At 49.4% G+C, this 25,508-nt stretch overlaps 1 protein-coding gene and 1 long non-coding RNA gene across 4 annotated transcripts; one reads left to right on the top strand and one right to left on the bottom strand.

Annotated features, from left to right (window-relative positions):
* The first annotated feature begins 288 nt into the window (after positions 1–288).
* MSH5 (mutS homolog 5) lies at positions 289–25,508 on the top strand. 3 transcript variants are annotated; one of them, XM_076065084.1, is made up of 26 exons: positions 289–376; positions 4,207–4,410; positions 5,035–5,238; positions 5,922–6,045; positions 7,598–7,678; positions 7,853–7,960; positions 8,202–8,323; positions 8,782–8,891; positions 9,450–9,485; positions 10,117–10,199; positions 10,994–11,039; positions 11,526–11,664; positions 12,332–12,394; positions 12,797–12,922; positions 13,448–13,520; positions 14,722–14,831; positions 15,499–15,588; positions 15,847–15,934; positions 16,420–16,606; positions 18,160–18,286; positions 18,820–18,969; positions 20,467–20,541; positions 20,833–20,976; positions 21,708–21,845; positions 23,013–23,136; positions 23,813–25,508. In XM_076065084.1, the coding sequence occupies exons 2-26, from the start codon at positions 4,219–4,221 to the stop codon at positions 23,851–23,853; spliced, it is 2,781 nt and encodes a 926-aa protein (XP_075921199.1). In that variant the 5' UTR covers positions 289–376; positions 4,207–4,218; the 3' UTR covers positions 23,854–25,508. The 3 variants fall into 3 exon arrangements, with proteins under 3 accessions (XP_075921199.1, XP_075921192.1, XP_075921189.1); XM_076065077.1 differs by having other exon boundaries at positions 23,063–23,136; XM_076065074.1 differs by lacking the exon at positions 23,813–25,508 and having other exon boundaries at positions 21,708–23,130.
* On the bottom strand, positions 9,178–14,777 carry LOC142923983 (uncharacterized). Its single transcript, XR_012941105.1, has 3 exons — positions 14,690–14,777; positions 12,895–12,974; positions 9,178–11,048 (listed from the first exon to the last, which is right to left on the bottom strand). It is a non-coding gene; the product is annotated as an uncharacterized LOC142923983 (long non-coding RNA).

Consider the following 25,508-nt stretch of genomic DNA (forward strand, 5'->3'; position numbering starts at 1 on the left):
TATATATTTTGTTATTTTGTTGTTTCTCTTCAACACGTTTTACTTAATTAAATATACTTTTTAATAAATGTTTTCTCCTACAACATCAGAGTGCAGCGCCACATTAAATACGCACTACAGTGACAATAGTTTAAAGCGATTTGAAGCATGTTTTATTTTATTTGGTGGGGGGGCAGAGCTTTGTGACGTCATATTTAGGGGGGTCTGACTTTTTGTGACGTCGTGTGACGAAGGGCGTGGGGGGGTAAAAAATCGTCCAAGAATCGCGTGACGTCATTTATGGACGGCCTCTTGTGATGGGACTTTGTAGGATGAACGTTGAGATTTATAAGGGGGCACGGGGTGATGAACAAGGTCTGAATTGGTCTGTAATAAGGTAAGGCACTGATATGGGGTTGACAGGTTTGTAGTGGTAAGTGTACTAGTGGTGAGTGTACTAGTGGTGAGTGTAGTAGTGGTGAGTGTAGTGGTGGTGAGTGTACTAGTGGTGAGTGTAGTGGTGGTGAGTGTACTAGTGGTGAGTGTAGTGGTGGTGAGTGTACTAGTGGTGAGTGTAGTAGTGGTGAGTAGTGCTGGTGAGTGTACTAGTGGTGAGTGTACTAGTGGTGAGTGTAATAGTGGTGAGTTGTACTAGTGGTGAGTGTAGTGGTGGTGAGTGTACTAGTGGTGAGTGTAGTGGTGGTGAGTGTACTAATGGTGAGTGTAGTGGTGGTGAGTGTACTGGTGGTGAGTGTACTAGTGATGAGTGTACTAGTGGTGAGTGTAGTGGTGGTGAGTGTAGTGGTGGTGAGTGTACTAGTGGTGAGTGTAGTGGTGGTGAGTGTACTGGTGGTGAGTGTAGTAGTGGTGAGTGTACTAGTGGTGAGTGTAGTGGTGGTGAGTGTAATAGTGGTGAGTGTAGTGGTGGTGAGTGTACTAGTGGTGAGTTGTACTAGTGGTGAGTGTAGTAGTGGTGAGTGTACTAATGGTGAGTGTAGTGGTGGTGAGTGTACTAGTGGTGAGTGTACTAGTGGTGAGTGTACAAGTGGTGAGTGTACTGGTGGTGAGTGTAGTGGTGGTGAGTGTACTAGTGGTGAGTGTAGTGGTGGTGAGTGTACTAGTGGTGAGTGTAGTGGTGGTGAGTGTACTAGTGGTGAGTGTAGTAGTGGTGAGTGTACTAGTGGTGAGTGTACTGGTGGTGAGTGTAGTGGTGGTGAGTGTACTAGTGATGAGTGTAGTGGTGGTGAGTCTACTAGTGGTGAGTGTAGTGGTGGTGAGTGTACTAGTGGTGAATTAAATAAAACAAAAATGAATTGAGTTGTTTTCATTTTTGTTTTATTTAATTTAATTCAATTACCTACGTGACTTTACCGAAAGAACCAACGTGTATGGATCCTTGCAGTCACGAAAACTTAAAATCTAGAAGAATTGAGAGTGTCCGTGTAAACACATTTTATTAATGTCTTTAATAAAATTTAGCAATAATTTGGCTTCATGATGATAGGGTCAGGTCCGCCCTTTAACCCCTTTAGTTGCATTTAGTAAGCGAACACGGTGGTGTGTAAGTACACATTTTTGTTTTATCAACAATATAGGACTGTACTGACTCATACGTAACGTCTAAATAGGAAACAAATACAACATTTTAAAGACGATTTATCTTGATTTGCTTACTTCAGAATGTGTTCTTGCTGTGGTTGTTCCACCTTAAGAAGATTGCTTGTGTTGCGATCGAAACGTCCTGATTTGTTTATATTTTATTTCCTACCTACGTGACTTTACCGAAAGAACCAATGAGCAAAGACGATTTATGTTAAGATATAAAAAAGTGGAATTACAAAATATAGTCCCGTATACTTTAACATATATAAAAACAACGTGTGTAGAATATTTATTATACCCGTCTGTACGATTACGCTGTATATGTGCATTAGAAGGTATATACAAAAAAAAGTGTGAATCAATAAACAAAAATGTTACTTTAATTGCGCTGTACACACTCGAAGCGGAGCGTCGTCAATTCATTATCCACTTGGCATCATGAGGAAAACTTTACCTCAGTTTTCATTAACACTGCCTTGAAAAAAAACAAACACAATGAGTCGAGTGACTGCCGGAAACTCTGTATTCATAAGTAGCAGTCGTAATAATAACAATAATAAACTGTAAAAGTTTATTTTACTTTGTCGGTGTGGGGCTGCGCTCGGCGATTTCCCGCGCTTTTCTCTCTCAAGGCTGCCGAACTGCGACCTCACTCCACACCACAACGTCGCAGTACTGTACTGTATTAGTCAAATATTATAATACTCTCACAAGTGTATATAGTGTTTGATGCGGCTAATGTTCATGTCTTTTCATCGAGGGTCGACGAGTCACTTCGATTTGCGTTTTGAGCGAAATTGCCGGCAAAAAAAAAGAAACCGCGATCAATTAGCGTGCATTTTAATTTACCAAAATTAAAGCTAAATCTTGACTTAAAGCTTTCGTGACTAGCAGGAATTAATATTCTTTGGGTCTTTCGGTAAAGTCATTTGCTTGTGTTGTGATCGAAATGTCGTAGTTTTTGTTTTGTTATTTTCGTTCACACTATTGACGTTCCTTTACCGAAAGACCCGAAGAATAAAAATTACAGCTCATCTTCCTTCAGTGGAATTATTACCTTTTTTTTTAACCGTGTTATATATGAAAAGGTGATCGTTTTATCACATATTTGTCTTGAATTGCCTTTCCTAGTCGTTTTATTCGGGGGGGGGGGGCGAGGTGCTCAGGCGCAGTGGTGGCCCCGGATCATTCGGTGGGGGACGCCGTCTAAGTCGGACGTTCATGTTAGAGAAGGAGATGAGGCGAAATAACACGGACAAACAATGCAGATGTCGTATAAAATAGAGAATGATAGAAGGGGGATAACAGATGAGACGTCGACAAGAGACTTTTTGAGACGTATGTTGAACGCATTTCGCACCGTGCGTAGCCAACCCCGCTAATCGGAGGAATTACAACAAACACACGCACACACAAAGCAGTTCTCAATAAATACGTTTTCAATCTGGATTTTAAAACGTGCATAGCTCCCAATGGGCTTCCTAATAAATAAAAAAGTAGACCTGCAGACAACACAGCGACTTTTTTGACACGCTATATATTATGTTTATTAGGAGTTCAAATGATATTTCACGCACACAATCTCCTTAAATGCGTCCACCCATTCAATCTGCTCACAATGTCACATACCGACGTCCCACTGCACAGCTGGGAATCTGAATATTTATACACTGGAGGAATCCGATGAGCTATAAAGTTATTTTTCACATATGTCCAGCCACCCCATTGCCTCCTCATGTGTCATGTCTCCATAGCTGTCAAAGTGTACGGTTTACACCGTATTATTGTACGTACGGTGCAAACGAAGTTCAAAGTGCACGCACACACACACACGCTGTAAATTGACGTCTGAACACTGCAGTTCCATCCAGTCCTCTCACGTATTCGGTAGAGATGTTAACTACCTCGCCAGGTATACAGGAGGAGGTCGTGGGTCGATCCCGACTCTGACAATGCCTCTATATATTTTTGTTGTGTTTAGTTTGTTGTCCTTCCCCAGCACCTACGATTAGCACGAGCTTGGCTATCTATACGTAAACGGTGCAAAATAAGTTCAACGTACGTGTAACATACAAACGCCGATGCAAAAAAAAAAACTGGTCTGGAATGGCAAATTGACAAGAGGGACTTCAACGTATTTAATTTGTGTGGAGACGCTCACAATTGACATACCGTGTCACAACCCATAATGTTTATATCTCGTATTCTTGTCCAGGGAAATTGAGTGTTCAGGTCCATACGGCGTACAGCCGTTTCAATATGGGCAACAACAAACATGCGTCTATTCGTGTTTCTCCCTTGTGATGGGACTTTGTAGGATGAACGTTAAGATTTGTAAGGGCACGGGGTGACCAATAAGGTCTGAATTGGTCTAATAAGGTAAGCACTATAAGGGGTTGACAGGTATGTAATGGTGAGTGTACTAGTGGTGTCTATTTGTGTTTCTCCCTTGTGATAGGAATTTGTAGGTTGAGCGTTGAGATTTATAAGGGCACGGGGTGACTGATAAGATCTGAATTGGTCTGTAATAAGGTAGGCACTGGTAAGGGGTTGACAGGTTTGTGTCGCCCTCTCAACCCCACCAACTGTTTGCCCGTCCCCCTTGCCATCTTGGCCCCCTTGCAGCAGGAGCTAACCATGTCACTGGGGCCCATCCTGGATGCCATGCTGAGCGGGGGGCGATCGGTGCCCAGCCTCGACGGGGCGACGGGGCCCTCCTCGTCACTACCTGGCGAGTCAGAGATGAGTGAGGAGGACGTGGTGTTGGTGCACAAGCCGGCCACTTGGCCCTGGTGCGAGGAGGAGAGGGGGGACCAGCCACAGGCCCAGGTATTTTTTTGGGGCCCACGTCCCTTCGACATTTATATTGCCATTCAATTCATTTTTAAAATTTACCAGGTAAGGCCCCACCGAGCTATAATAGCTATTTTTTTTCTAAAGCGACCTGGCGATCACAAATGGTAGCTCAACGAATTGGCTTATCATCACGTGGACATTTAGCAGCCAATACTCTTAAACGCGTGGTGTTGATTCTACAGGTAAATCGAATTTTCAGGTCCATACGGCATACAGCCGTTTCAATACGGGCAACAATAAATATGCATCTATTTGTGTTTTTTCCTTGTGATGGGACTTTGTAGGATGAACGTTAAGATTTCTAAGCGCACGGGATGACCAAAAAGGTCTGAATTGGTCTAATATAGTAAGCACTATAAGGGGTTGACAGGTATGTAATGGTGAGTGTACTCGTGGTGTCTATTTGGTTGTGTTTCTCCCTTGTGATAGGAATTTGGAGGTTGAACGTTGAGATTTATAAGGGCACGGGGTGACTGATAAGATCTGAATTGGTCTGTAATAAGGTAGGCAACTGGTAAGGGGTTGGCAGGTTTGTGTCGCCCTCTCAACCCCACCAACTGTTTGCCCGTCCCCCTTGCCATCTTGGCCCCCTTGCAGCAGGAGCTAACCATGTCACTGGGGCCCACGCTGGATGCCATGCTGAGCGGGGGGCGATCGGCGCCCAGCCTCGACGGGGCGACGGGGCCCTCCTCGTCACTACCTGGCGAGTCCGAGATGACTGAGGAGGACGTGGTGTTGGTGCACAAGCCGGCCACTGGGCCCCCGTGCGAGGAGGAGAGGGGGGACCAGCCACAGGCCCAGGTATTTTTTTGGGACTCACGTCCCTCCGACATTTATATTGCAATTCAATTCATTTTTACATTTTACTGAGCTATAATAGCTCTTTTTTTCAAAAGCGACCTGGCGATCACAAATGGTAGCTCAACGAAGAGGCTTATCATCACGTAGACATTTAGTAGCCAAATACGCGTGGTGTTGATTCTAAATGTGGAGTGAAAAAAACGGAAGACCCGGAGAAAAAAATCCACGCGACCACGGCGAGAGAGAGAGACAAGCAAACTCTAAATATACAGCAGGCGTCAGGGTCGGGATAGAATCTCACGACCTCCTGTATACCAAACGAGGTAGTTAATATCTCGCCACTGTGGCACACGGATTGAGGGGTGGCCTGCACAGATCCCCCATTACGACTCGTTTCGCAGGGTTTTTCAACTGGTGCCCCGTGGAGGATTTATAAATTGAAAGGGGGGGTGGGGATGCCCACATAAGAATGTCTGCTTAGGGCCTCCAATGGGCCAGCAATCATACCTGCGTGGACAGCCACACGACTTAAGTGGCATTAACTTAGAAAACATTGAGTACTGTTTGTGATTCACCGTGACTCATATCACGGTGTGTGTGTGTGTGGAGATTGGTCTCGGTGGGACCTGGCAAGTCAGCGGTGATGTGGCGAGGCTACATTTTTTTTGTGGGTGGCCGGGCAGGTGGTGCTGAGCGTGATGTGGAACAGAACGATCCTGGGCATGGCCTTCTACGACTCCGAGGACGGCACCGTCTACTACATCAACGACACGCCCGACACAGATGACAACTCGCTTCTTAAACGCGGTGCGGACACGTGCACGCAAAGATCCCCCCAACCACCCGTGTAGCCTCCACAAACTTTTCGGGCCAAGTGCTCGTCAGCGAGCGTATATCGGTGTCTCAGCAGAAGAGCGTGTATCGGTGTCTCGCGATCACAAGGTTGCGCATCCAATTCCTGGTTGAGGGTTGACTCCGCCAATCATTCATCTGGCATCAATAAAATAAAGTACCACTTTGTGGGAAGGTAAAAAGTGTTTGTCCTATGGATAGACTCGCCCACCACAGGCTTAAGGCTGTAACAAGAAATGTGCACAATCTCAATGTTCATTCGAACAGGAAATCGCTTTGACTTTGTTGCCGGAATGGTGCACGTGGCGGCGGTAGTGGTCACCACCACACCCGACCGCCTTTGTCTCCCCAGTGCCTATGTTTACGCACCACCCCAGGTACTATTTCAGGCCGTGTCGACCTAGGGAAAGCCAAGGACCGGTTTTTAATACTGCTCACCACAGATGCCAGCCGTGGCTGGAAATGAAATTCTGCTGGCTGGGTTTGTACTGCTGTGCGCCAACGACTGCACCCCCCACTTCCTACACGCAAACTCATGCAAACACTTGCAAAGAAAATGCACACGCATGCATCTCTCCACCCCAATTTCCCATCTTGAGTCAATTCTCAGTTTATTTTGCACGCTAATCATTTATATCTTCAGAAGCCTGTGCACATCCCTTTCAATTGCACGTGACTCACCGTCTGACAAAACCGTGAGCGTGCTGCTCTAACTTCAGCTGTGCAAACAAGATGTATCCTCTGTGCGTCTTTGTTGAATAAGCTCTCAGGTCTTCAAATGAGTCACTTTTTACGGTGTGTATGGTCAAGGCTGAAACTATCAAAGCTTCCTCTCGTCTTGTGAACCCCTTTTTACCTCGTGTGCGAATCTGGAATTTAATCCATGAACCCTGCCAAGCCACCTGCTCTCCCCCCTGATGTAGTTTGTTTGAAGGGGAACTGTATTTACGGACAGGGAACATTTGTAAAGTATTCTTTGTTTCATCTTCTTTGGTTCTTTCGGTAAAGTCACGTAGAATGAGAATAAAATAATAAATTGATAAAATAAAATAACACAATAATATTTATCAATTTATTATAATAATATTTATCAATTTATTATTTTATTCTCATTCTACGTGACTTTACCGAAAGAACCAAAGAAGATGAATCATTGCAGTCACGAAAGCTTTAAATCGAAATATTCTTTGTTTTACTGGGATATGAAATTACCCCATCGGGACACATGAACATAACGTTCATATCCGCCCCTACTGGACATCTGTGAAAGAGAGCTTTATAGCATATCAAATTCCTCCGATATAAATACTGATTCTATTCTGATGAAACGACTGGACATCTGTGAAAAAGAGTTTTATAGTTCATCGGATTCCTCCGGAATAAATACTGCTTCTGAAACAACACTGCCTCTTTTGCAAGAGCCACCCTGTGGTGGTTTTGTTTTCACCATTGCGCTATACCTGGACCGGCAACATTGTTGAATCGGGCGGCTGTCTGTGCCACGCAGTGATTTTCCAGCTGAACCCCACATGCATCATCACCAGTGCCAAGCAGAAAGACAGCTTCTTCAAGATGCTCGCCAACCCAGGTGAGAGTGGCAGGTCGTGGCGCACCGCCGCCTTGCCCTCCGCACGGACGCTCACTCCACTCGCTCATGCGCCCGTTCGTTATGGGTAGCACAGCCAGCACAGGCAACTGGGCCGAATTAGATGCTTCAAAGCCAAGGTATGGGGTGGCTGGCTGCTTGTCCGCGTGCGAGCAGACGGCGAGGTCGGTGAGAAGAAGGCCCCCGAGGGGGATGGCGGTGAGCAAGTGGATGGTCGTGAGCAAGGAAGTTACAACGTGGAGGTGCTGCCCAGCTTTAACTTCGGTGGGTCTGGGGTGGAGGTGACGTGGCACGGGGTTCGAGCCACACACTCGCTGGGTGTTGCGTCACACTTGCTCTGTGTCACGCTGACTCAGTCTCTTTTAAGTGCGACACCAAGTTAGCAGCCCTCTTGTCAAAGCATTGCTTTGGTCCATTCTCGGCTGTACATTGACCATCAGGAATGGCTGCTCTCGGCTAACGTACACACACGCACCCTTACATGTGTGTGTGTGTGTGCTTCTAGTGGTGGAAGCTGGCAAGCAGCGTATCCTCAACACCAACCTGCCGGGCATGTTGCCGGACCTCACGGAACAAGAGCGCATCTACCACTTTGTGCAGATGGTGCCGTTCGACAATTCTTATATGGTACCGCACGGGATTCCTTTGAACAGGGAATAGCGATTCTTACAACCTCGGGACAGGTGCCAGTGTTACATTATGTTGCAGAGTGGGGTGGGCAAGACCCATGGTCGCCATGGTGGCAACATGTTAACTACCTCGCCTGGTATACAGGAGGATCGTGGGTTTGATCCCGACCCTGATGCCTGTATATTTCCATGTTCTTCCCGTGGTCGTGTGCATTTTCCTCCGGGTCCTCCGGTTTTTCCCTCCACGTTTAGAAACATGCGTTTAGAGTACCGTATTTGGCTGTGATACATTTACACATGATAAGCCACTTCGTTGAGCTATCATTTGTGGCCAGGTCGCTTTTGAAAAAAAGGTATATGGCTCAGTGGGCCTTACCTGGTAAAATTAAAAAAAAACATGGTGTTGGTGGTGGCAGTGCCAGTGCTGTTGGTTATCTTTGTTGTTTGTGTCTGCAGTTGTGTGCGATGGGCGCACTGCTCAAGTTCGTGGAGCAGAAAAGGGTGGGTGTGGAGCTGGAGAACAAGGATGCGCGCGTCCCCATCATGGCCTTCCGCCTCTTCACGCCGTCCGTGCCCACGCCGGCCACACCACACCGCCGTGACCACAACCACAGAGACAACCACAGCACCTTGAACACAACTACATTGACAACCACACCACTCACAGCTGTCTTCACCACCGGCACGACCACACAACTCACTGCACTCACAGCTTTCATAACCACCACCGACGCAACCACACCAATGGAAACACAACCCACGACACTCACTGCTTTGATCACCACAAGCACAACCACACCACTGATCACAGCCACAAATACCCATGTCGTACACAACTGTATATACGGTCCTTTTTATCACCCAACTCACCGTATACATAATTTTGTGTCACACCGAAACTAAGCATGTGTGAGACTTAAGCCGTCTTGCCTTTCTCCGTTTCGTAAAATATTAAATATATTTGTTACAAAACAGCACGACGAGATAGATTTACAGCCGTTTTTTTTTTTGCACAACAGTGGAACACATGCAATACGTGTCAGCAGTCGACGTGAGCGAGGCGTGGAAAAATGGCTGGTTCTGTCAGTATTGACGCAAGCGCGCGTGCGCTTCTCTCGTCCCAGGGAGGACATCGTGCACGTTGACAAGAACACCTTCCGGTGCCGAGCACAGGCCTGGGGCGCCAACAAGCAGCGGCACGAGCACGGCACACGAGGGCAAAGCGTGCACCACTGGCCCTTACACGACAAACACAATAGACAGAGGCGCTATCTGCACCACCAGCACTAGCAGCACAATGCACACGGAAATCACCTACACCACCAGCAGCACAAAACACAGGAACATCAGCTGTAGCAGTAGGACCAGGACAAGACAGGGACTTAACCTGCACCATCCATCATCAGCAGCTCAAGTTCCGCGGGCGTGTGTCTGTGTGTGTGTGTACTTGCGTGTTAATATGTTTACGTGTTTGCATGTGTGTGTGGGGGAGCGGTATTGTAGCGGTTAATGCACTGCGCTATGAACCCGGCGGCCCAAGTTCATATCCCGCTCACGGCCAACACCAGTGTTGATTGTCTGAACTGGTCCTTGGCCTTCTATAGGTCGACTGCGCCTCAAGTGAGTACCTAGTGCGGTGTGTAAACATCGCCATTTGGAAGACAAAGGAGGCCGGGCATAGTTCTGGCCAACCCACCCTTTTGTGTGCTGTGCCGGCCTTTATAGGTACTCGCTCACAACACTTGTCCCAACGGTCTGTTATGACTTCACGGGGGAACTTTGTCTTTGCAGCGCCTTGCAGATATTTAAATCTAAGACTCACCCGTCAGCGTTTAAAAGTGTCTTTGGCGGCAAGGAAGGACTCAGCCTCTTCGGTAACTGCTCGCCACTCACCCACCCACTCGCTTCTCCACTGCTCCCCCTAAACTGCTCACTTCCCGCCCCACTCATCCCTCGGCTAACTCAGTCAGCCACCTTCCCCTGCATGCCCGTTCACTCAACGCCGCCCCAATCGACCTCTCAATGCTGTCTTTCATCACTGTGCCTTTTGTGCCAACGCTTAATTCACAAGGGATTAACCTCCCCGGAGCACAGTGTCCAGCATCCACATCAATCCTCATTGCTCACATTGAATACCAACACAGAACGTAATTTTTTTGTTTAAACTGCATAGTTACTACGGATCCGGCCACCCAAGTTCGATTCCCAGTCACGTCAAGTATCACTTCTGAGCGCAAAATCCGAACGGGTCCTGGACCCAACCTCACTTTCACCAGCCAGCACTAACCAGTGTGGTGAAGTTTTATTAAACAATCCCCATGACCGATACATTGAGGTCTTTACCCAACAATCAATTGATAAAGGGTTGTGAATTATTATTATTATTCCTGGTTTATTAGGCGGGTCAAGTTTATTAGGCAGTAGAGTGAGCGACACGCAATCAAAAGCGTGTGAGTTCAAATATGGCTTGGGGATTACCTTGCCTTTGCCATATGAACACATGCAATTTCCGCTACTTGCTCATGGCTGTAAGAAAAAGATGAGCGCACACTTCTTCGAAACTCATTTTGGGCAGGAAGCCACTCATAACAGTATTTTGAATCGCCACTGTGTTCAACGTCGGTGTTGTAAACGGGGACGATCATCGGTATCGCTGTGTCTCCCGCAGGCATCATGAACCGCTGTCACTCCCCTCCTGGCGTTCGCCTCCTCGAGTGAGTCCCCTAGAACAGCCACAAGGGAGCAGGGTTAGGGCCGTGTTGGTGTTCAGGCTATGTGGTGGAATGTGGCTGTATGAGTGGTCATAGTGTGAATGCCATCACGGTTGTTATGGTGGTGGCTGCTACCTGTTATGATTTTGTTCTGGGTGGTAGTGTGTTGTGGTGGTCTCTTGGTTGTGTTATTCATTGTGATTGTGCTACGCTGATGCTTGTGTTATGGTAATCTTCTGGTTATGGTATCGTGTGTTTAGAGTTATGGTAGTCTTACGGTATTGCCTTGGTGGTGATTTTGTTACGCAAATTTTCACCTTAGCGATTGCATTTCAGTAATGATCGCATTGCGGTGGGTGTCCGAGGAGTGGCATGGTAGAGGATTGTGTTCAGGTTGTGGTAGTATTACAGTCGCGTTATGATAATGGATATGTTGCCGCTTTGGTCACTGGTCGGGGCTCTTCCTCCCCGCCATTTCGCCCACTCCAGGATGTGGTTCCGCCGCCCGACGCGCAACCTGCAAGAGCTGTCAGACCGCCTGGACGTCGTCGAGTTCACCACCTCCCCATGCAACTCTGAGGTCGTCAAAAGGCTGCAAAACTACCTCAAGCAGATCCGGAGCCTATCTGTGAGTCCCTTCGTGGCTGCCCCCCCCCCCCTCAACATTCACGGCATTAAATAATAAACCTGCACCACGAGCGGATCTCCGCAGCGGGGCCCCCCACTCACCACGTGGGCCAAATCCGTCATGCTCCCTCGCCCCCCATGTGCATTCACTCTCTGTTGTAGGCTTTCCTCTGTGTCTTAGGCATTTCCTGGGTTAGTAGGCACCTCTCCGGCAGTGTTGAGGTCTGAGCGTCCGCTCGGATCCATAAACACTCAAAACTATTTCTCATGAACGAGTCCAGTGACCAAGACCAGATGGTGTGGATCACGTCCGGCAATATTTTGAAGGTCGCGTCTCTATGGCGCAGCAGCTGCGGGATCTTGTGGAGGGTAGAAAGTGTTGGCGAGGTGTGGTGGCTCAACGGCTTTGGCCACTTGACATCTTGATGTTTAATGAAATCGAGGTGGCAGGGAGGCTCAGAGATCATAGCACTGAGCTGACACTCCTGATTTCCCTTGTTTAAATCTGCGAAAGGGCCCGCGATTAAACCAGGTTCTCAAGTGTTAGCCACTTGTAACTGTTACAGTTCTCTGCACACGGGTGTCTAACGTCTCCACCATTCTCAGCGGTCACTTGCAGATCTCCCGTAATAGACATCAGACACCCGATGTCTTCTCTACCCCCACAGAGAATCCTCATGCGAATGAAGATTTCCCACGCCACTGTGCAAGACTGGAAGACACTCTACCAGGTGCCACCCCCTCCCCCTACTGCCGCTTGCCGTTGCCACACCGCGGGGCTCCGTGGTAGTACACCTAGAGGCCAATAAATGCCCTGCCTGGCGCCAGAGGGCCAACACACTACCCGCTGCGCCAGTACCCGTGTGCGGCCGATAGTGCAATTCTTACACCAGGAATTGCCACCTGTGGCAACCTTGGGGATGCCTCGTGACATCGCTTTGCAAGAGTAGGCTATTGCTTTCCAGTAATGGTCCAAATCATGCATGCGGCAAGACACCGGTACCCATTGATATCACACGTGTTGTAGTGGTGAAGTTCATAACAAAATGATGGGTGGTGGTGCTCGTGTTGTGAAGTGATATTCTGCGGTAGAGATTGCACCATGTGATGATAGTGCTGTTGGTTCGGTACAGACGGTCTTCCACCTGGTGTACATATGGGAAACGTGCCGCAATCTGCCTCAGAATGTGAAGCTCTTCGCCAGAATCAATCACACCTCCAGGAACCTCACCTACATCAGCTCGCTGCTCGCCAACGTGGTAAGGTGGACGCAGAGTCCACGTGCCTGCACTCTCGGCGCCCAGCGCTGACCTGCCCGTTGCATACAGGGAATGGAGATGGATTACCTGCTCTGGGGATGCGTGTGAGCGTGCTGTGTGTGTGTGTGTGCAGGACCCCCCCGGAGGTAGTGGGGTGAAGTCGCCTTAGGCTTCACACAAAAGAGGGTGCCACGGCGGGTAATGTGGACGGTGAAATAAGGAGGCCCCCACGTGGCGGCATTCTGGCCCCGGGCCTCCAGGAACCTCCGGGCGGCCCTGGGCGTGTGTGAACGTCTGTACGTGAGCGTGTGAGTGGTATGTCTCAATAAGTGGTCGACTCAGCCTCAAATGAGTACCTGGCATGGTGTGTAAACATCACTACTTGGGAGACAAAGGCGGCCGGGGCGTGGCGTTGGCCACCCACCCCCTTGTGTGCTGTGCCAATTTTCATAGGTGTTCGCTAACAGCACTTGGCCCAACCGTCTGTTAAGGTTATACGGTGTGAACGTGGTGGGCACGTTGCAGATGGACTTTGAGGCGAGCAAGGTGGAGAGCAGATGCGTGGTGAAGCCCAATGTGGACACCTCGCTTGATGAAAGTGAGTTGCTCGTAATCCCACTTCATGTACAACCAGAACAAGAGCACTCGCACTAAGTGTAAACACTCAACGTAACGCCACCGTCGCCACCAACGCTTAAAACACTAACCTTAATGCTAATCCAAACACAAGCCTCAATGTTCATATCTCCAATACTAACCGTAACATTAACCCTAACAACCAATATTCTCAACAATAATATCAACACTAACTCGAACACTCATTCCGAATACTCACCCTACTAATAATACACAAAATATAATACTCCTCATAATCCTGCCATCTGGCTGCCGCCTGATGATGCCGGTTGTAATTTCTGGCCAAACGTCATACTCAGATTGTAAATGTTGTGGATTTGCTCTCCAATACACCGGTGTGCTGTAATAGTAACGAATTGGCATGTTCCGTTTCCGTGACAAACCTTACGAATTGGCTGTGTCGGGTGGTGGAGGGTTTAACGACACATTTATATTTACACGATCTAACCTAAAAATATCTGTTTTATGGATGATATTGGTTGCGAAAGCCCACGTGTAAAACTGACTTAAAATTAACACTGACGTCTGTATGTTGAACGTCTTTCGCACCGTACGTAGCCAACTGTCCTAATCGTAGGTGTGGGGGAAGGACAACAAATTAAACACTAAAAGCAGTGCGACACTAACCTTACCACTAATCCTACCTAACACTAGCCTTAACATCAATATCTAACACGAACCTTAATATTAACACGAATTACCAATACTATCCTCAATATTCATAATTCCACTTATTTCGAACACCAATTCTGCCATCAGCACGAACACTAAATATAACACAAACCATTAACAAATAACTTCAAAAATAATCCCTCAAACTAACCTTGTTGTCCTTCCCCCTCACCTCCGATTAACACAGTCGGCTACGTCCGACGCAAAATAAGTCCAATATACATACATGAAGACTGACACTAATCCAAAAAAAAACAACTCTACCTTTGTGCTAACCACCGAAAATAAAATCTTCCTCACGTACTCCCAGCTCTCCCTGGGAGTGCGTGAACGAATCCCTTGAGGTTCTCTGCACGTTTAAACGAAACCTATTGAATTAAGGGCTGTGGGGAGGAGTGAGTGGGACCCCCCCCCCCACCACCGCTCAGGTCTCCCTTGCGAGAGCGAGCACCCCCTTACCTCGTCTGTCCTTGCGGTGCCGACACGTGTAGAGAAGCGCACGTTCTACGGGCTGCCGGACTTCATGACGTGCGTGGCGCGCGACGAGCTGGAGGAGCTGGATGTTCGCATCACCTCGTGCCGCATCATCTATCTCCCGCAGGTGGAGCCGGTGAAGGGGTGGTGCCAGTGGTGGTGGTGGTGATTGTGCTGGTGATTGTGATGTGATGAGCGGTAGTGTAACGCTAAGCGCGCTGCGCTACAAACCCGGCGACCCGAGTTCGATTCTTGCTCATGGCCAACACAAGTGACGATTATCTGAGCCGGTCCTGGGCCTCCCCTAGGTCGACTCAGCCTCAAATGGGTACCTGGTGCGATGTGTAAACATCGTCACTGAGGAGACAAAGGTGGCCGAGCGTGGTGCTGGCCGCCCACCCCCTAGTGTGCTATGCCGGCCTTCATAGGTGCTCACTAACAGCACTTGCCCCAACAGGCTATACGGGGGATCTTTGTCTTTGTTTGTTAGCGATAGTGTTGATGATGGTGTTGAGTCCATGCGTTTATAAACATTTTTAATCAACATGCGTTTTAGAGTATTTGGGTGCTATAAATTTCCACGAGATAAGCCACTGTGTTGAGCTATCATTTGTGATAGCCAGGTCGCTTCTGAAAAGAGAGCTTATATACCTCAGTCGGGCTTTACCTGGTAAATAGAAAAAATAGTTCAGCTTTAGTTCAGAGTCCGTGTGTGCCTCGCTCACTCGCGTGTGCCTCGCTCACTCGCGTGTGCCTCGCTCACTCGCGTGTGCCCCGCTCACTGGCGCATGCAGCTCGGGTACCTGCTCTCCGTGCCACAGCTGCCGGAGATGGAGAAGGAGGCGGAGGAGGGAAACTTTGAAATTGAGGGCCTTGAATTCATGGTGAGCGCAGGGCACTGTTGTAGCATCCCCCGTCACCACACATACTCCCCGCACGCACACACGCACTCACGCACTCGACGATGACACACTCTAACCACACACTAAACATTCATCTCTCAGCCAACATTCACGCTCGCCACACTCCATAATATTCGCAGTCAGCACATTCAGCCAAAGTCACCGCAACACTTGCCCCAACAGTCTGCTCAGGCTATATGGGGGGATCTTTGTCTTTGTGTGCGTGGTGCGTGGTGTCAGTTTGTGTCCGACAAAAGGGTGCACTACCGAAGTTCCCGCACGCAGGAGCTCGACCAACTGCTCGGCGATGCTCGGTGTGAGATCAGAGGTGAAGCTCGCAGCTCCATCTCCATTGGCCTCCCTCTCGCGCGTGTTTCTCTTTCTTGCTCAAGGGAATTTGGCTTCCTCCCGCGCACAAAAAAAAATATACTCATTTAAGATTTGTAACGCACACAGCATGCGCTCACTCTCGGAGGGAGAAAGAACGGCTCAGATGAACAGGAAACCACAAGACGAGCGGAGCGGCAGCAAATGTCGGACCACAACGTCTATGGTCCTACGTTTGGATGTCTGGGCAACTCCTTTAACGAGTGTTGCTACACGTGGGAGTAAACCGGAGGACTGTATATTATATATCAGCGCATGCAATCAGCAGTATTGATCCAACACAAGCAAACTCTTTGATCGGTCTCAATATTGTTAGCACCGTGTGGGGATGGGATAGTATCGAAATCGGTGTTTACCGTTTGGACGATGACGGTAACGCGATGAACGCGACGGCGCTGACGAGAAACCGCCGCCCCCGTGCGCCAGACCAGGAGCTGGCCATCGTGCAACAGCTGCAGGGGAAGGTGATGGAGTGGGCGGCCGTGCTGAGGGAAGCGATGGAACTTGCCGCTCGCCTTGACTGCCTGCTGGCGCTGGGCACGGTGGCGCGCGATTACGGCTACCGGCGCCCCCGCCTCACCACCAGGAACATCATCAACATCAAGGGCGGCCGGTGGGGCCACGCGGTGCCGCGTACAAACACGCATGGGCGCATGCGCACACACACACGAGGACATAGACAACACACAAATACAAAGATCCCCCATATAGCCTGAACAGACTGTTGGGGCAAGTGCTGTTAGCAAGCATCACCTATGCTAAATGTTTCTACACACTGCACCAGGTGCGCATTTCAGGCTGAGACGGCCTATGGGAGGTCCAGAACAGGCCCAGATATTCGTTATCAATGTTGGCCGTGAGCGGGCATCGAACTCTGGTCGCCGGGTTCGTAGTGCAGCGTGCTGACCGCAGTGCCACCGTTCCCCCCACACTAAGCACAGCCACACACTGAGGTACTCTCACCCGTAAACAAGTCATTGGGGATTCATCTTCTTGGTTCTTTCGGTAAATTCACGTAGAAAGAACCAAGAAGATGAATCCCTGCAGTCACAAAAGCTTTAAATCGAAATTTAAGTAATTGGGGAATTCAGAGAATTTAGATGAAAGATTTAATTAAAGCCGCTGATAAATGTCAGCCAAGACAAGGGGTTTAATATCGGAGCTCTTATTAAAGAGCGTTACAGGAGCATGACTCAGTGCCTCCCTACAGATAGGACCCCCTGGCGTGGAATGCAGTGTAGTAGAACATCTCTCCCCAGTGAGCCCATTCCCACACGACTGAGGCTTCCGTTGGCACGGCTCCGGTTTATTTGTTTAAACCAGGTGAGAGAAGTCAAGACGCCGGGAGAGAGTCTCACTTGTGAAGATTTTAATTGATTCGTTGGTGGCACTTACAGCGATGCGGAAGCACGAACTACGAAATAAAAAGTAGTCATAATTTCAACTTGTACCGGGCCACACCGACGAGCAGGGAAAGTAGCCTGGCGGTGAACCTGTGCCAACATTTGCCCAAGTTCTGTGGTCCTTTATATATTTAAGATATTTTCGGCCAATTTCAAATATGCACTGAAAGTAGGACCATTGCCGGAAACGTCGCTTATTCAATGTTTTTTTTCTTTTATTTTTCTCTTGAGATGTCACCTCCAACAATGATTCTGGGTCACCAAAACGACGAAAGCAATGCAATTAAATAAAGACAACAATGAAGGAAATAGAAAATCAGGACCAAAGACAACCTCGTCACGGGAGAAATAGAAAATACTGCACAAGCATGAATCAATATTGAAGAAAATACATTTCCTGTAACGTAGTAGGCTGGCTCAGAGAATGCTTTTAAACCGTTCAGAGTGCAATTACGATGCAGAAATATGAAAATATTTAGGGCAATTATTGCACTGATATGTAAGCAGACAAGGATAGTCAAAGTGATTTACTGCTAAAATAAACATTGAGGTATTGGTGCTCATCTGTTTACAGCCCTGAGCCAGTGGTGAAAATTCCACATTCCTGTGCCGGGGGGTGTCCATGGGACGACATTAATGTGTTCAGAGTAACATTTTAGACGCATATTTTTTTCCGGAAACATTTGGCCCTGTTCCTCCACCGTGGTGATGATGATGATGCGATAACGACGATAATGATGGCACAGCATGTGCCGTTTGCCAGGCACCCGCTACTGGAGCTGTGCACCGGCATGTTTGTGCCAAACCCTATGATCAGTGACATGCACCACGGCAAGATGAAGGTGATCACGGGGCCCAACGCATGCGGCAAGAGTATCTACCTGAAGCAGGTGACATTCACGTGGACGCACAAACACAAAAGATCCCCCTCCGTGTAGCCTCACAGGATGCTGGGACAAGTGCTCATTCACTCACAAAACAATGACAAGATCTCACTGCGTAGCCTTAACAGACTTTTGGGGCAAGTGCTGCAAGCGAGCACCTGTGAAGGCTTGCGCGGCACACGAAGGGGGTAGGCCAACACCACGCCCAGCTGCCTTTGTCTCCTCAGTGCTAATGTTTACACACTGCACCAGGTACTCATTTAAGGCTGAATCAACCTTGGGCATGCCCAGAACAGTTCAAATATTTGTTATTGATCATGAGCCGGAATCGAACTCGGGTCGTGAGGTTCATAGTCGAGTGCGCTAACCACAAACCACCACTCAACCACCCACTCACACACATTACGCAGAAACACATAACAAATAATCCCCCGTGTGGCCTACACACGCCGTTGGGGGCAAGTGCTGCTCGTGCGATTTTATACCGTCGGCCAGCCCGCGGCTGATGCCGCCACCATCCGCCGTGCGCCACGGTGCAGGTGGGGCTGGTGGTGTTCATGGCGCTCCTGGGCAGCTTCGTGCCGGCCGAAGAGGCGGAGATTGGGCTGCTGGATGGACTGTACTCGCGGGTCCAGACCGGCGAGAGCATCTCCACTGGCTCCTCCACCTTCCTCGTCGACCTCAACCAGGTGGTGCCCTGTGGTCCGATCGCTTCTACAGGACGTGTGGCAAAAAACGATATTGAAGAAAATGCAACATAGGTTGGCTCGGGTAATGGGTATTTTTTTTAAACCGTCCAGAGTGCAATTAAGATGCGGAAATATGAAAATATTTAGGGCAATTATTGTACTGATTTGTAAGCAGACAAGTGTAGTCAAAGTGATTTACTGCTAAAATAACATTGAGGCATTGGTGCTCATCCGCTGTTTATAGCCCAGAGCCAGTGGTGAAAATTCCACATTCCTATGGCGGGCGGCGAGTCTGTCCATGGGACGACTACTATCAACTTCACAATGCGGTTCTAATTTTATTAACGCCGGAGGGAAGATGGGCCAAGTGAACCCCCAACCAGGATTTGGGTATTGCAAGATCTTATCGTGTGCGTCCGGTGCTTGCCGAGCTGCATTGACTTACGGTTGCTGAGCGAATAAGTGATGAGGTCGCGCGCTCATTACGCACAAAGTGCTTGCCACAAATGAACCACGATACCTCGCTGATCTCGTCAAGGAGCATAAACCATCACACGAACTCCGGTGGTCATCCTCGCAGCAGCGGCTTGCTTTTGGCTAGCTATCGAAAAAAGACGGTCACCGCATCGCGCGCTTTCAGATGCACTTCTGCGGCCGTCTGGAACGCTCTTCCCTCCGATAGTAGGAAGCCCACTGGTGCTATGCACTTTTAAATCTAGATTTAAAACGAATTTCTTTTGAACTTATTTTTGTGTATAGTATGTTGTCTTTCCCCCACGCCGCCGATTAGCATAGTTGGCTACGTACAGTGCAAAATAAGTTCAACATACTGTACATTGGTCCTGACTGCTGGCGACCTTGATCACCGGTGGTCTCCGTCGGAACCTCAAGATACCAGTTGATTTTGTGTAACGAGATGAGAATTCAGGAGACCAGGATTAATGTATAATTTGCAAGAGTGAGCTGGGTCACCGAAATTATAAAAGCAATAGCATAAAAAAACACAAGTGCAACACGGCAGCAAATAGAAATTAGGGGCAAAAAAACATTGGCATTACAGCAGAAATCGAAAATGGCACGCAAACATAATCACTATTGCATAAACTACACTTACAGGAATAAAAGTTGCCTCGGAAAAATTTACTTTAAGAAAAAACACATCCATATGAATATTAAGTTACAGAAATATTCACAAGAGTAGGCCATGCTCCGTCTACATTTGAAATGACCTGCAAATTACTCAATTGGACTATATATAGCAACCACACCTCCCCCCCCCACCCCCCCCGACTGCAAAAACCTTGGCAGAACCCTCCTGAGAAAGAGTCACGAGACTTAGTGAGGTTCTCCTTGATAAACCATCGTAACAAAATAGCAAACGCACCTGCAATTGAAAGTTACACACCCCATCCTCTCCCTCCAAAAACCCCCTCTTGCGATCGCGGGGTCAGCTCCGTGTGCTGCCGATGTGCCTTGCGTGTGGGTGCCCGCTCACAGATGGGGTCCAGTATCACCGGCGCTACCGAGGCCTCCCTGGTGCTGGTGGACGAGTTTGGCAAAGGCACCAACGCGGTGAGCGAGGGAGGGGTTTGACGGTGAAGGGTCGAGCGATAGAGGCTGGTGGAACGTTGCGTGGTTGAGCACAAGTGTGAGTGGTTGAGTGAGTAGCTACAGTGAGTGGGGAGGATAAGTCGTTGAGTGTTAACGGCTAGGGTGAGTGCCTGAGCGAGTGGCTCGGGTCGAGTGGTTGAGGAGCGGTTGAGCGGCTGGGGAGCGCGGGCGGTCGAACGCTGCGTGCTTCCAAACACGGCTCCCGAGCGAGCTGGTGGGGTTGTGAGCAAGCAGTGCCACCGCGGTGTGCAGGTGGACGGGCTGGTGCTGCTGGCGGCCGTGCTGCGCCATTGGCTGTCGCAGGGCGAGCGCTGCCCCCACGTCATGGTCTCCACGCACTTCCACAGGCTCCTGCAGGAGAAGTTGCTGCCAGAGAGCCCACTCATTTCCTTGCAGGTGCTCGTGAAACACACAAAAGACAAAGATTCCCCACCCCCCCCCCCCCCCCCGTTTAGTCTGACACGTAGTAAGGCTTTCGCGGCCAGTTGTATTCATCGTGAAGGTTTTTTTTGGTTTAGATCTTGTGAGTATAAACGTGTCGTTAAACCCACCACCACCCGACACAGCCAATTAGAAAGGTTTGTCACATTAACAAAACGTGCCAATTAGTTACTTCAGCACCACCGGTGTGTTGGAGAGTAAATGCACAACATTTACAATTTGAGTACCGTGGCATTTCGCTGGTAATTACGTCCAGCATCATCGGGCGATTTTGGCAGAATTCAGAGAAACGTCACGGGCAGCATCCTTCACGAGCCTCCTCCACACATGCACACTTGTAAACATGCACGCACTCGAACATAACAAAGACCCACCATATGGCCTATATGGACTGTTGAGACAAGCGCTGTGTGAGCACTTATTCAGGCTGACAAGGTGCACGACAGGTTGGTGCGGACAGGGCCACACGCCGCCCCGATGTGATGGCTAAAATGTGTTGAGGCTGCCAGCGTCGAGGCCACTGCTATGTCGAGGTTGTTCTAGCATTGAGTCTGCCACTTTGTTGTGGCCTAGCTCAGTGTCGAGGCTTAGACTGTTGAAGCCAGCCCCGACGCTGAGGCTGGAACTGCATAAAGGCCGCCGCTTGTGTTGTGACCGGCCCTTGATCTCGGCCGCGTGCGTCGCAGACGTTCGAGACAGTGCAGGAGGGCGAGGAGCTTGTGTTCCTCTACCAGCTGCGGGACGGCGTTGCCGACTCCAGCCTCGCGGTCAAAGTGGCTCAGAACACCGGCCTGCCCGCCAAACTCTTGGAGCGCGCCACCGAGGTGCCACACCGCGGCGGTGGGGCCCCAACGTGGCCGCCACCACCACCATACAAAACCGCCATCGCCCTCTCCGCCACCATCAGCGACACACACGAACCACCACCATTAGCACCACCTCCAATACGTGCATCACTCATTACAGAGGTTTTTTGGGTTGTATCGCGTAAATATCAATGTGTCGTTAAACCCACCACCACCCGACAAAGCCAATTAGTAAGGTTTGTCATGTAAACAGAACATGCCAATTCGTTACTGGTATAGCACACCGGTGTGTTGCAGAGCAAAGCCACAACATTTACAATCTGAGTAGGAGGTTTCGCCAGTAATTACAACTAGCTTCATCAAGCAACAGCCAGACACAAACCACCACTTTGCACACATTGTACCACAACGCAAATACACATGACAAGCACGACAAAGACTTCTGTGGCCAATGCTGCTAGCGCGCACTTAATAAGGCCAACATGGCATACAATGGGGTATGTTACTGAATGTTAGCCGCCCAGTGGTCCGCTCGTTGTTGTAAGCTCTTGCTCCTCTGGCCTCCATTATTGTTGGAGGACGACTGCCAACAATTGCCGAGTAGCGTCCTTCACGAGCCGCCTCCACGGAGGCCAATCTTGACACCGCTGGAACCAGTCATCGGCAAGTCCACTCGGCTCCGCATCCTCTTGTACCACATCACCCCATATCTTCTCTCGCCTGTGCCACACCCGTTTCGCATCACACACACACACAACACCTTACGTGCATCGCCACCAAACACACACACAACCGTCATAGCTACACGTCTGTCATAGCTACACAAAGGTCCCTCGTATAGCCTTAACAGACTGTTGGGGAAAGTGCTGTTAGCGAGCACCTATCAAGGCCAGAACGGCACACGAGGGGGTGGGTGGCCAGCACCACGCCCAGCCGCCCTTATCTCCCGAGTAGCGATGTTTAGACTGCACCAGGTACTCATTTGAGGCTGAGTCAAACTAGGGGAGGCCCAGGACCGGCTCAGATAATCGTCACTTGTGTTGGCCATGAGCGGGAATCGAACTCAGGTCGCCGGATTTGTAGTGCAGCACGCTACTGCTCCCATAGCTACACACATACACGCACAGACAGCAGTCGTCGCACACCACACACCGCACACACACCAGGCACGCGTGTTCCCTGGAGGTGGTTCCAGGTGAAGGTGCCGCTCTCACGCCGGCCGTGCTCCTCGCCAGGTGTCGAAGTGCTACCAGACCAACAAGTCCATCCCTTGCATCGACCAGGCGGCCGCCGACAAGCAGTACCAGAGGTTTTCCCGGCCACACCACATCCAGAAGCTACCACAGCTCTACACAGCACGACCCACAGTCTCTGCACGCTACAACCAGTCTCTATACTCTACAACCAGTCTTACCCACCTCAGCTCTACACATCCCGTGACTATGGTGCCCACCGCTCGATGGTGCGCCGCACCAGCGCACACTGTGCAGTGCATGAAGGGTGCGGCGCACTGCGTGTGTGATGGCGAGTGTGGGACACTGAGTGTGGGATGGTGAGGAATATGGGATGGCAAATGTGGGACTGAATGTGTGACTGTGAGTGTGTGATGGCGAGTGTGAGACTGTGAGTGTGGGACTGTGAGTGGGGGACTGAGTGTGGGACTGTGAGTGGGGGACTGAGTGTGGGACTGTAAGTGGGGAACTGAGTGTGGGACTGAGTGTGGGACTCTGAGTGGGGGACTAAATGTGGGACTGTGAGTGGGGGACTGAGTGTGGGACTGAGTGTGGGACTGTGAGTGGAGGACTGTGAGTGGGGGACTGAGTGTGGGGGGCTAAATGTGTGACTGTGAGTGGGGTACTGAGTGGGACGACTGAGTGTGGGACGACTGAGTGTGGGACGACTGAGTGTGGGACGCGTGAGTGTGTGACGGCGAGTGTGGGACTGTGTGATGGTGAGTGTGGGATGGTGTGCTTCTGCTGCTGTAGATGGCAATTGCTCGTGGAGAAGTTCCTGGAGATGGATATAGATGCAGAGGGCGCGGACGTGCCCGCAATGCTGAAGGAGCTCATCAGCAAGTACGGGCTGTGACGGAGACAACAAACGCACCGCTCACTCACAACACTCGCACTATACACACCACTCACCATACCTTACTACTCAACACTCACCACTCTCGTTTTCCAACACACATAAAACACAACACTCACTCTACACTTTGGCTTTAAAATACAAGGGGAAAAGTGTCGCTTGGAATCCAAATATGATGCCGGTATCATGTTATAATTTAAGCATGCGTTTTTATGCAAGAGTACGAGTGCAAGAGGTAATACAGTTGTTTATTACAACTTTATTACTTTAACATCTCGATGGCGAGATGTGGCGAAATGTTAACTACCTCGCCTGGTATAGAGGGTCGTGGGTTCGATCCAGACCCTGACTCCTGGATATTTGGAGTTTACGTGTTTTCTCCGTGGTCGTGTGGATTTTTCTCCGGGTACTCCACGTTTCCCTCCACATTTAGAAACTTGCGTTTCGAATATTTGGCTGCTATAAATTTACACGTAATTAGCCACTTCGTTGGGCTATGATTTGTGGTCAGGTCGCTTCTGAAAACGAGCTGTATAGCTCAGTGGGCCTTGCCTGGTAAAATAAAAATAGTAAAAAAATCGTACTATGTATTTCAGGTTAATTGGATTATTTTGTATCGATTCACACTTGTGTAGCGAGTTTGACCGAGTCGCAGACGTTGACTTGGAGGCAACACATTTATTTAACTCCCAACACACGGGGTAACTACCCCTTAACAGAATAACAACCTGTGGTGGTGACCACCAGGCTAGCTACGCTAATTACAACGTAACTAGCTACGACGGCCCGGGACCACAGCTCGGGTCCAGGTCCACGTGTTGGAGACTCGGAGAACGTTGATGAAGGTTTCTTCAGGGTGAAGAACAACGCCGGTCCCTCTGGGGACCCGGCTTATATTCTCTGTGGTGTGGCTGGCCCCACCCATGGCCACGACCACCTTCCGGAATCCTCGGGCAGGATCTGGATGCTAACCACGTGACCACCCCTAGCCCCCACTTGGGCCCCTTTGCAGACTTAACTGGTCACGTGTCCTCTCGGGTCAACCAAAGTGCTATGGCCTTTAGTAACCTTATTCCTACGGCCGGCACTCCCACACCGTCCTGTAGGGCTGGCACTGCACGCCACGCGTGATGCCATCTAGCGCTATATATCAGCGCTCACCGGGCCCCTTCAGGGCCGGTACTACACCCACACCATTGTGGTGTCCGCTATGTCGTTACATCGCACGCCGTGCCTTCTCTACGGCCGGCACTGCAGTGACATCCAGCGATGTCACTACACTTGTGATAGTTTGAGTAAGCTTGTTTTTCGTGTTGATCCTATTTCTCTGAATATTATCGCCACTGCGGTGTAATTCATCAGTAACTGTTGCATTATCACTGTGGTTAACATTTAATCCCATGGCTTTAGTCGCTGTTAAAGTTGTAAATTGGAGTAATTCTTGCATAATTTCATTCGAGACTTTGTTGGTGGGGGGGATTATTTTTGCACTGTTGGCCCATTCAGCATCTCGTATGGAATTTATTAACTAAGTCATGCAACTATTTCTCATTTGTATTCAATGGAAGCTGACAAAATAAAATGTTAATATTC

This window comes from Petromyzon marinus, chromosome 1 (genome assembly GCF_048934315.1).
Source record: "Petromyzon marinus isolate PM22_M1 ecotype Great Lakes invasive population chromosome 1, UKy_Petmar_22M1.pri1.0, whole genome shotgun sequence".
NCBI lineage: Eukaryota > Metazoa > Chordata > Hyperoartia > Petromyzontiformes > Petromyzontidae > Petromyzon > Petromyzon marinus.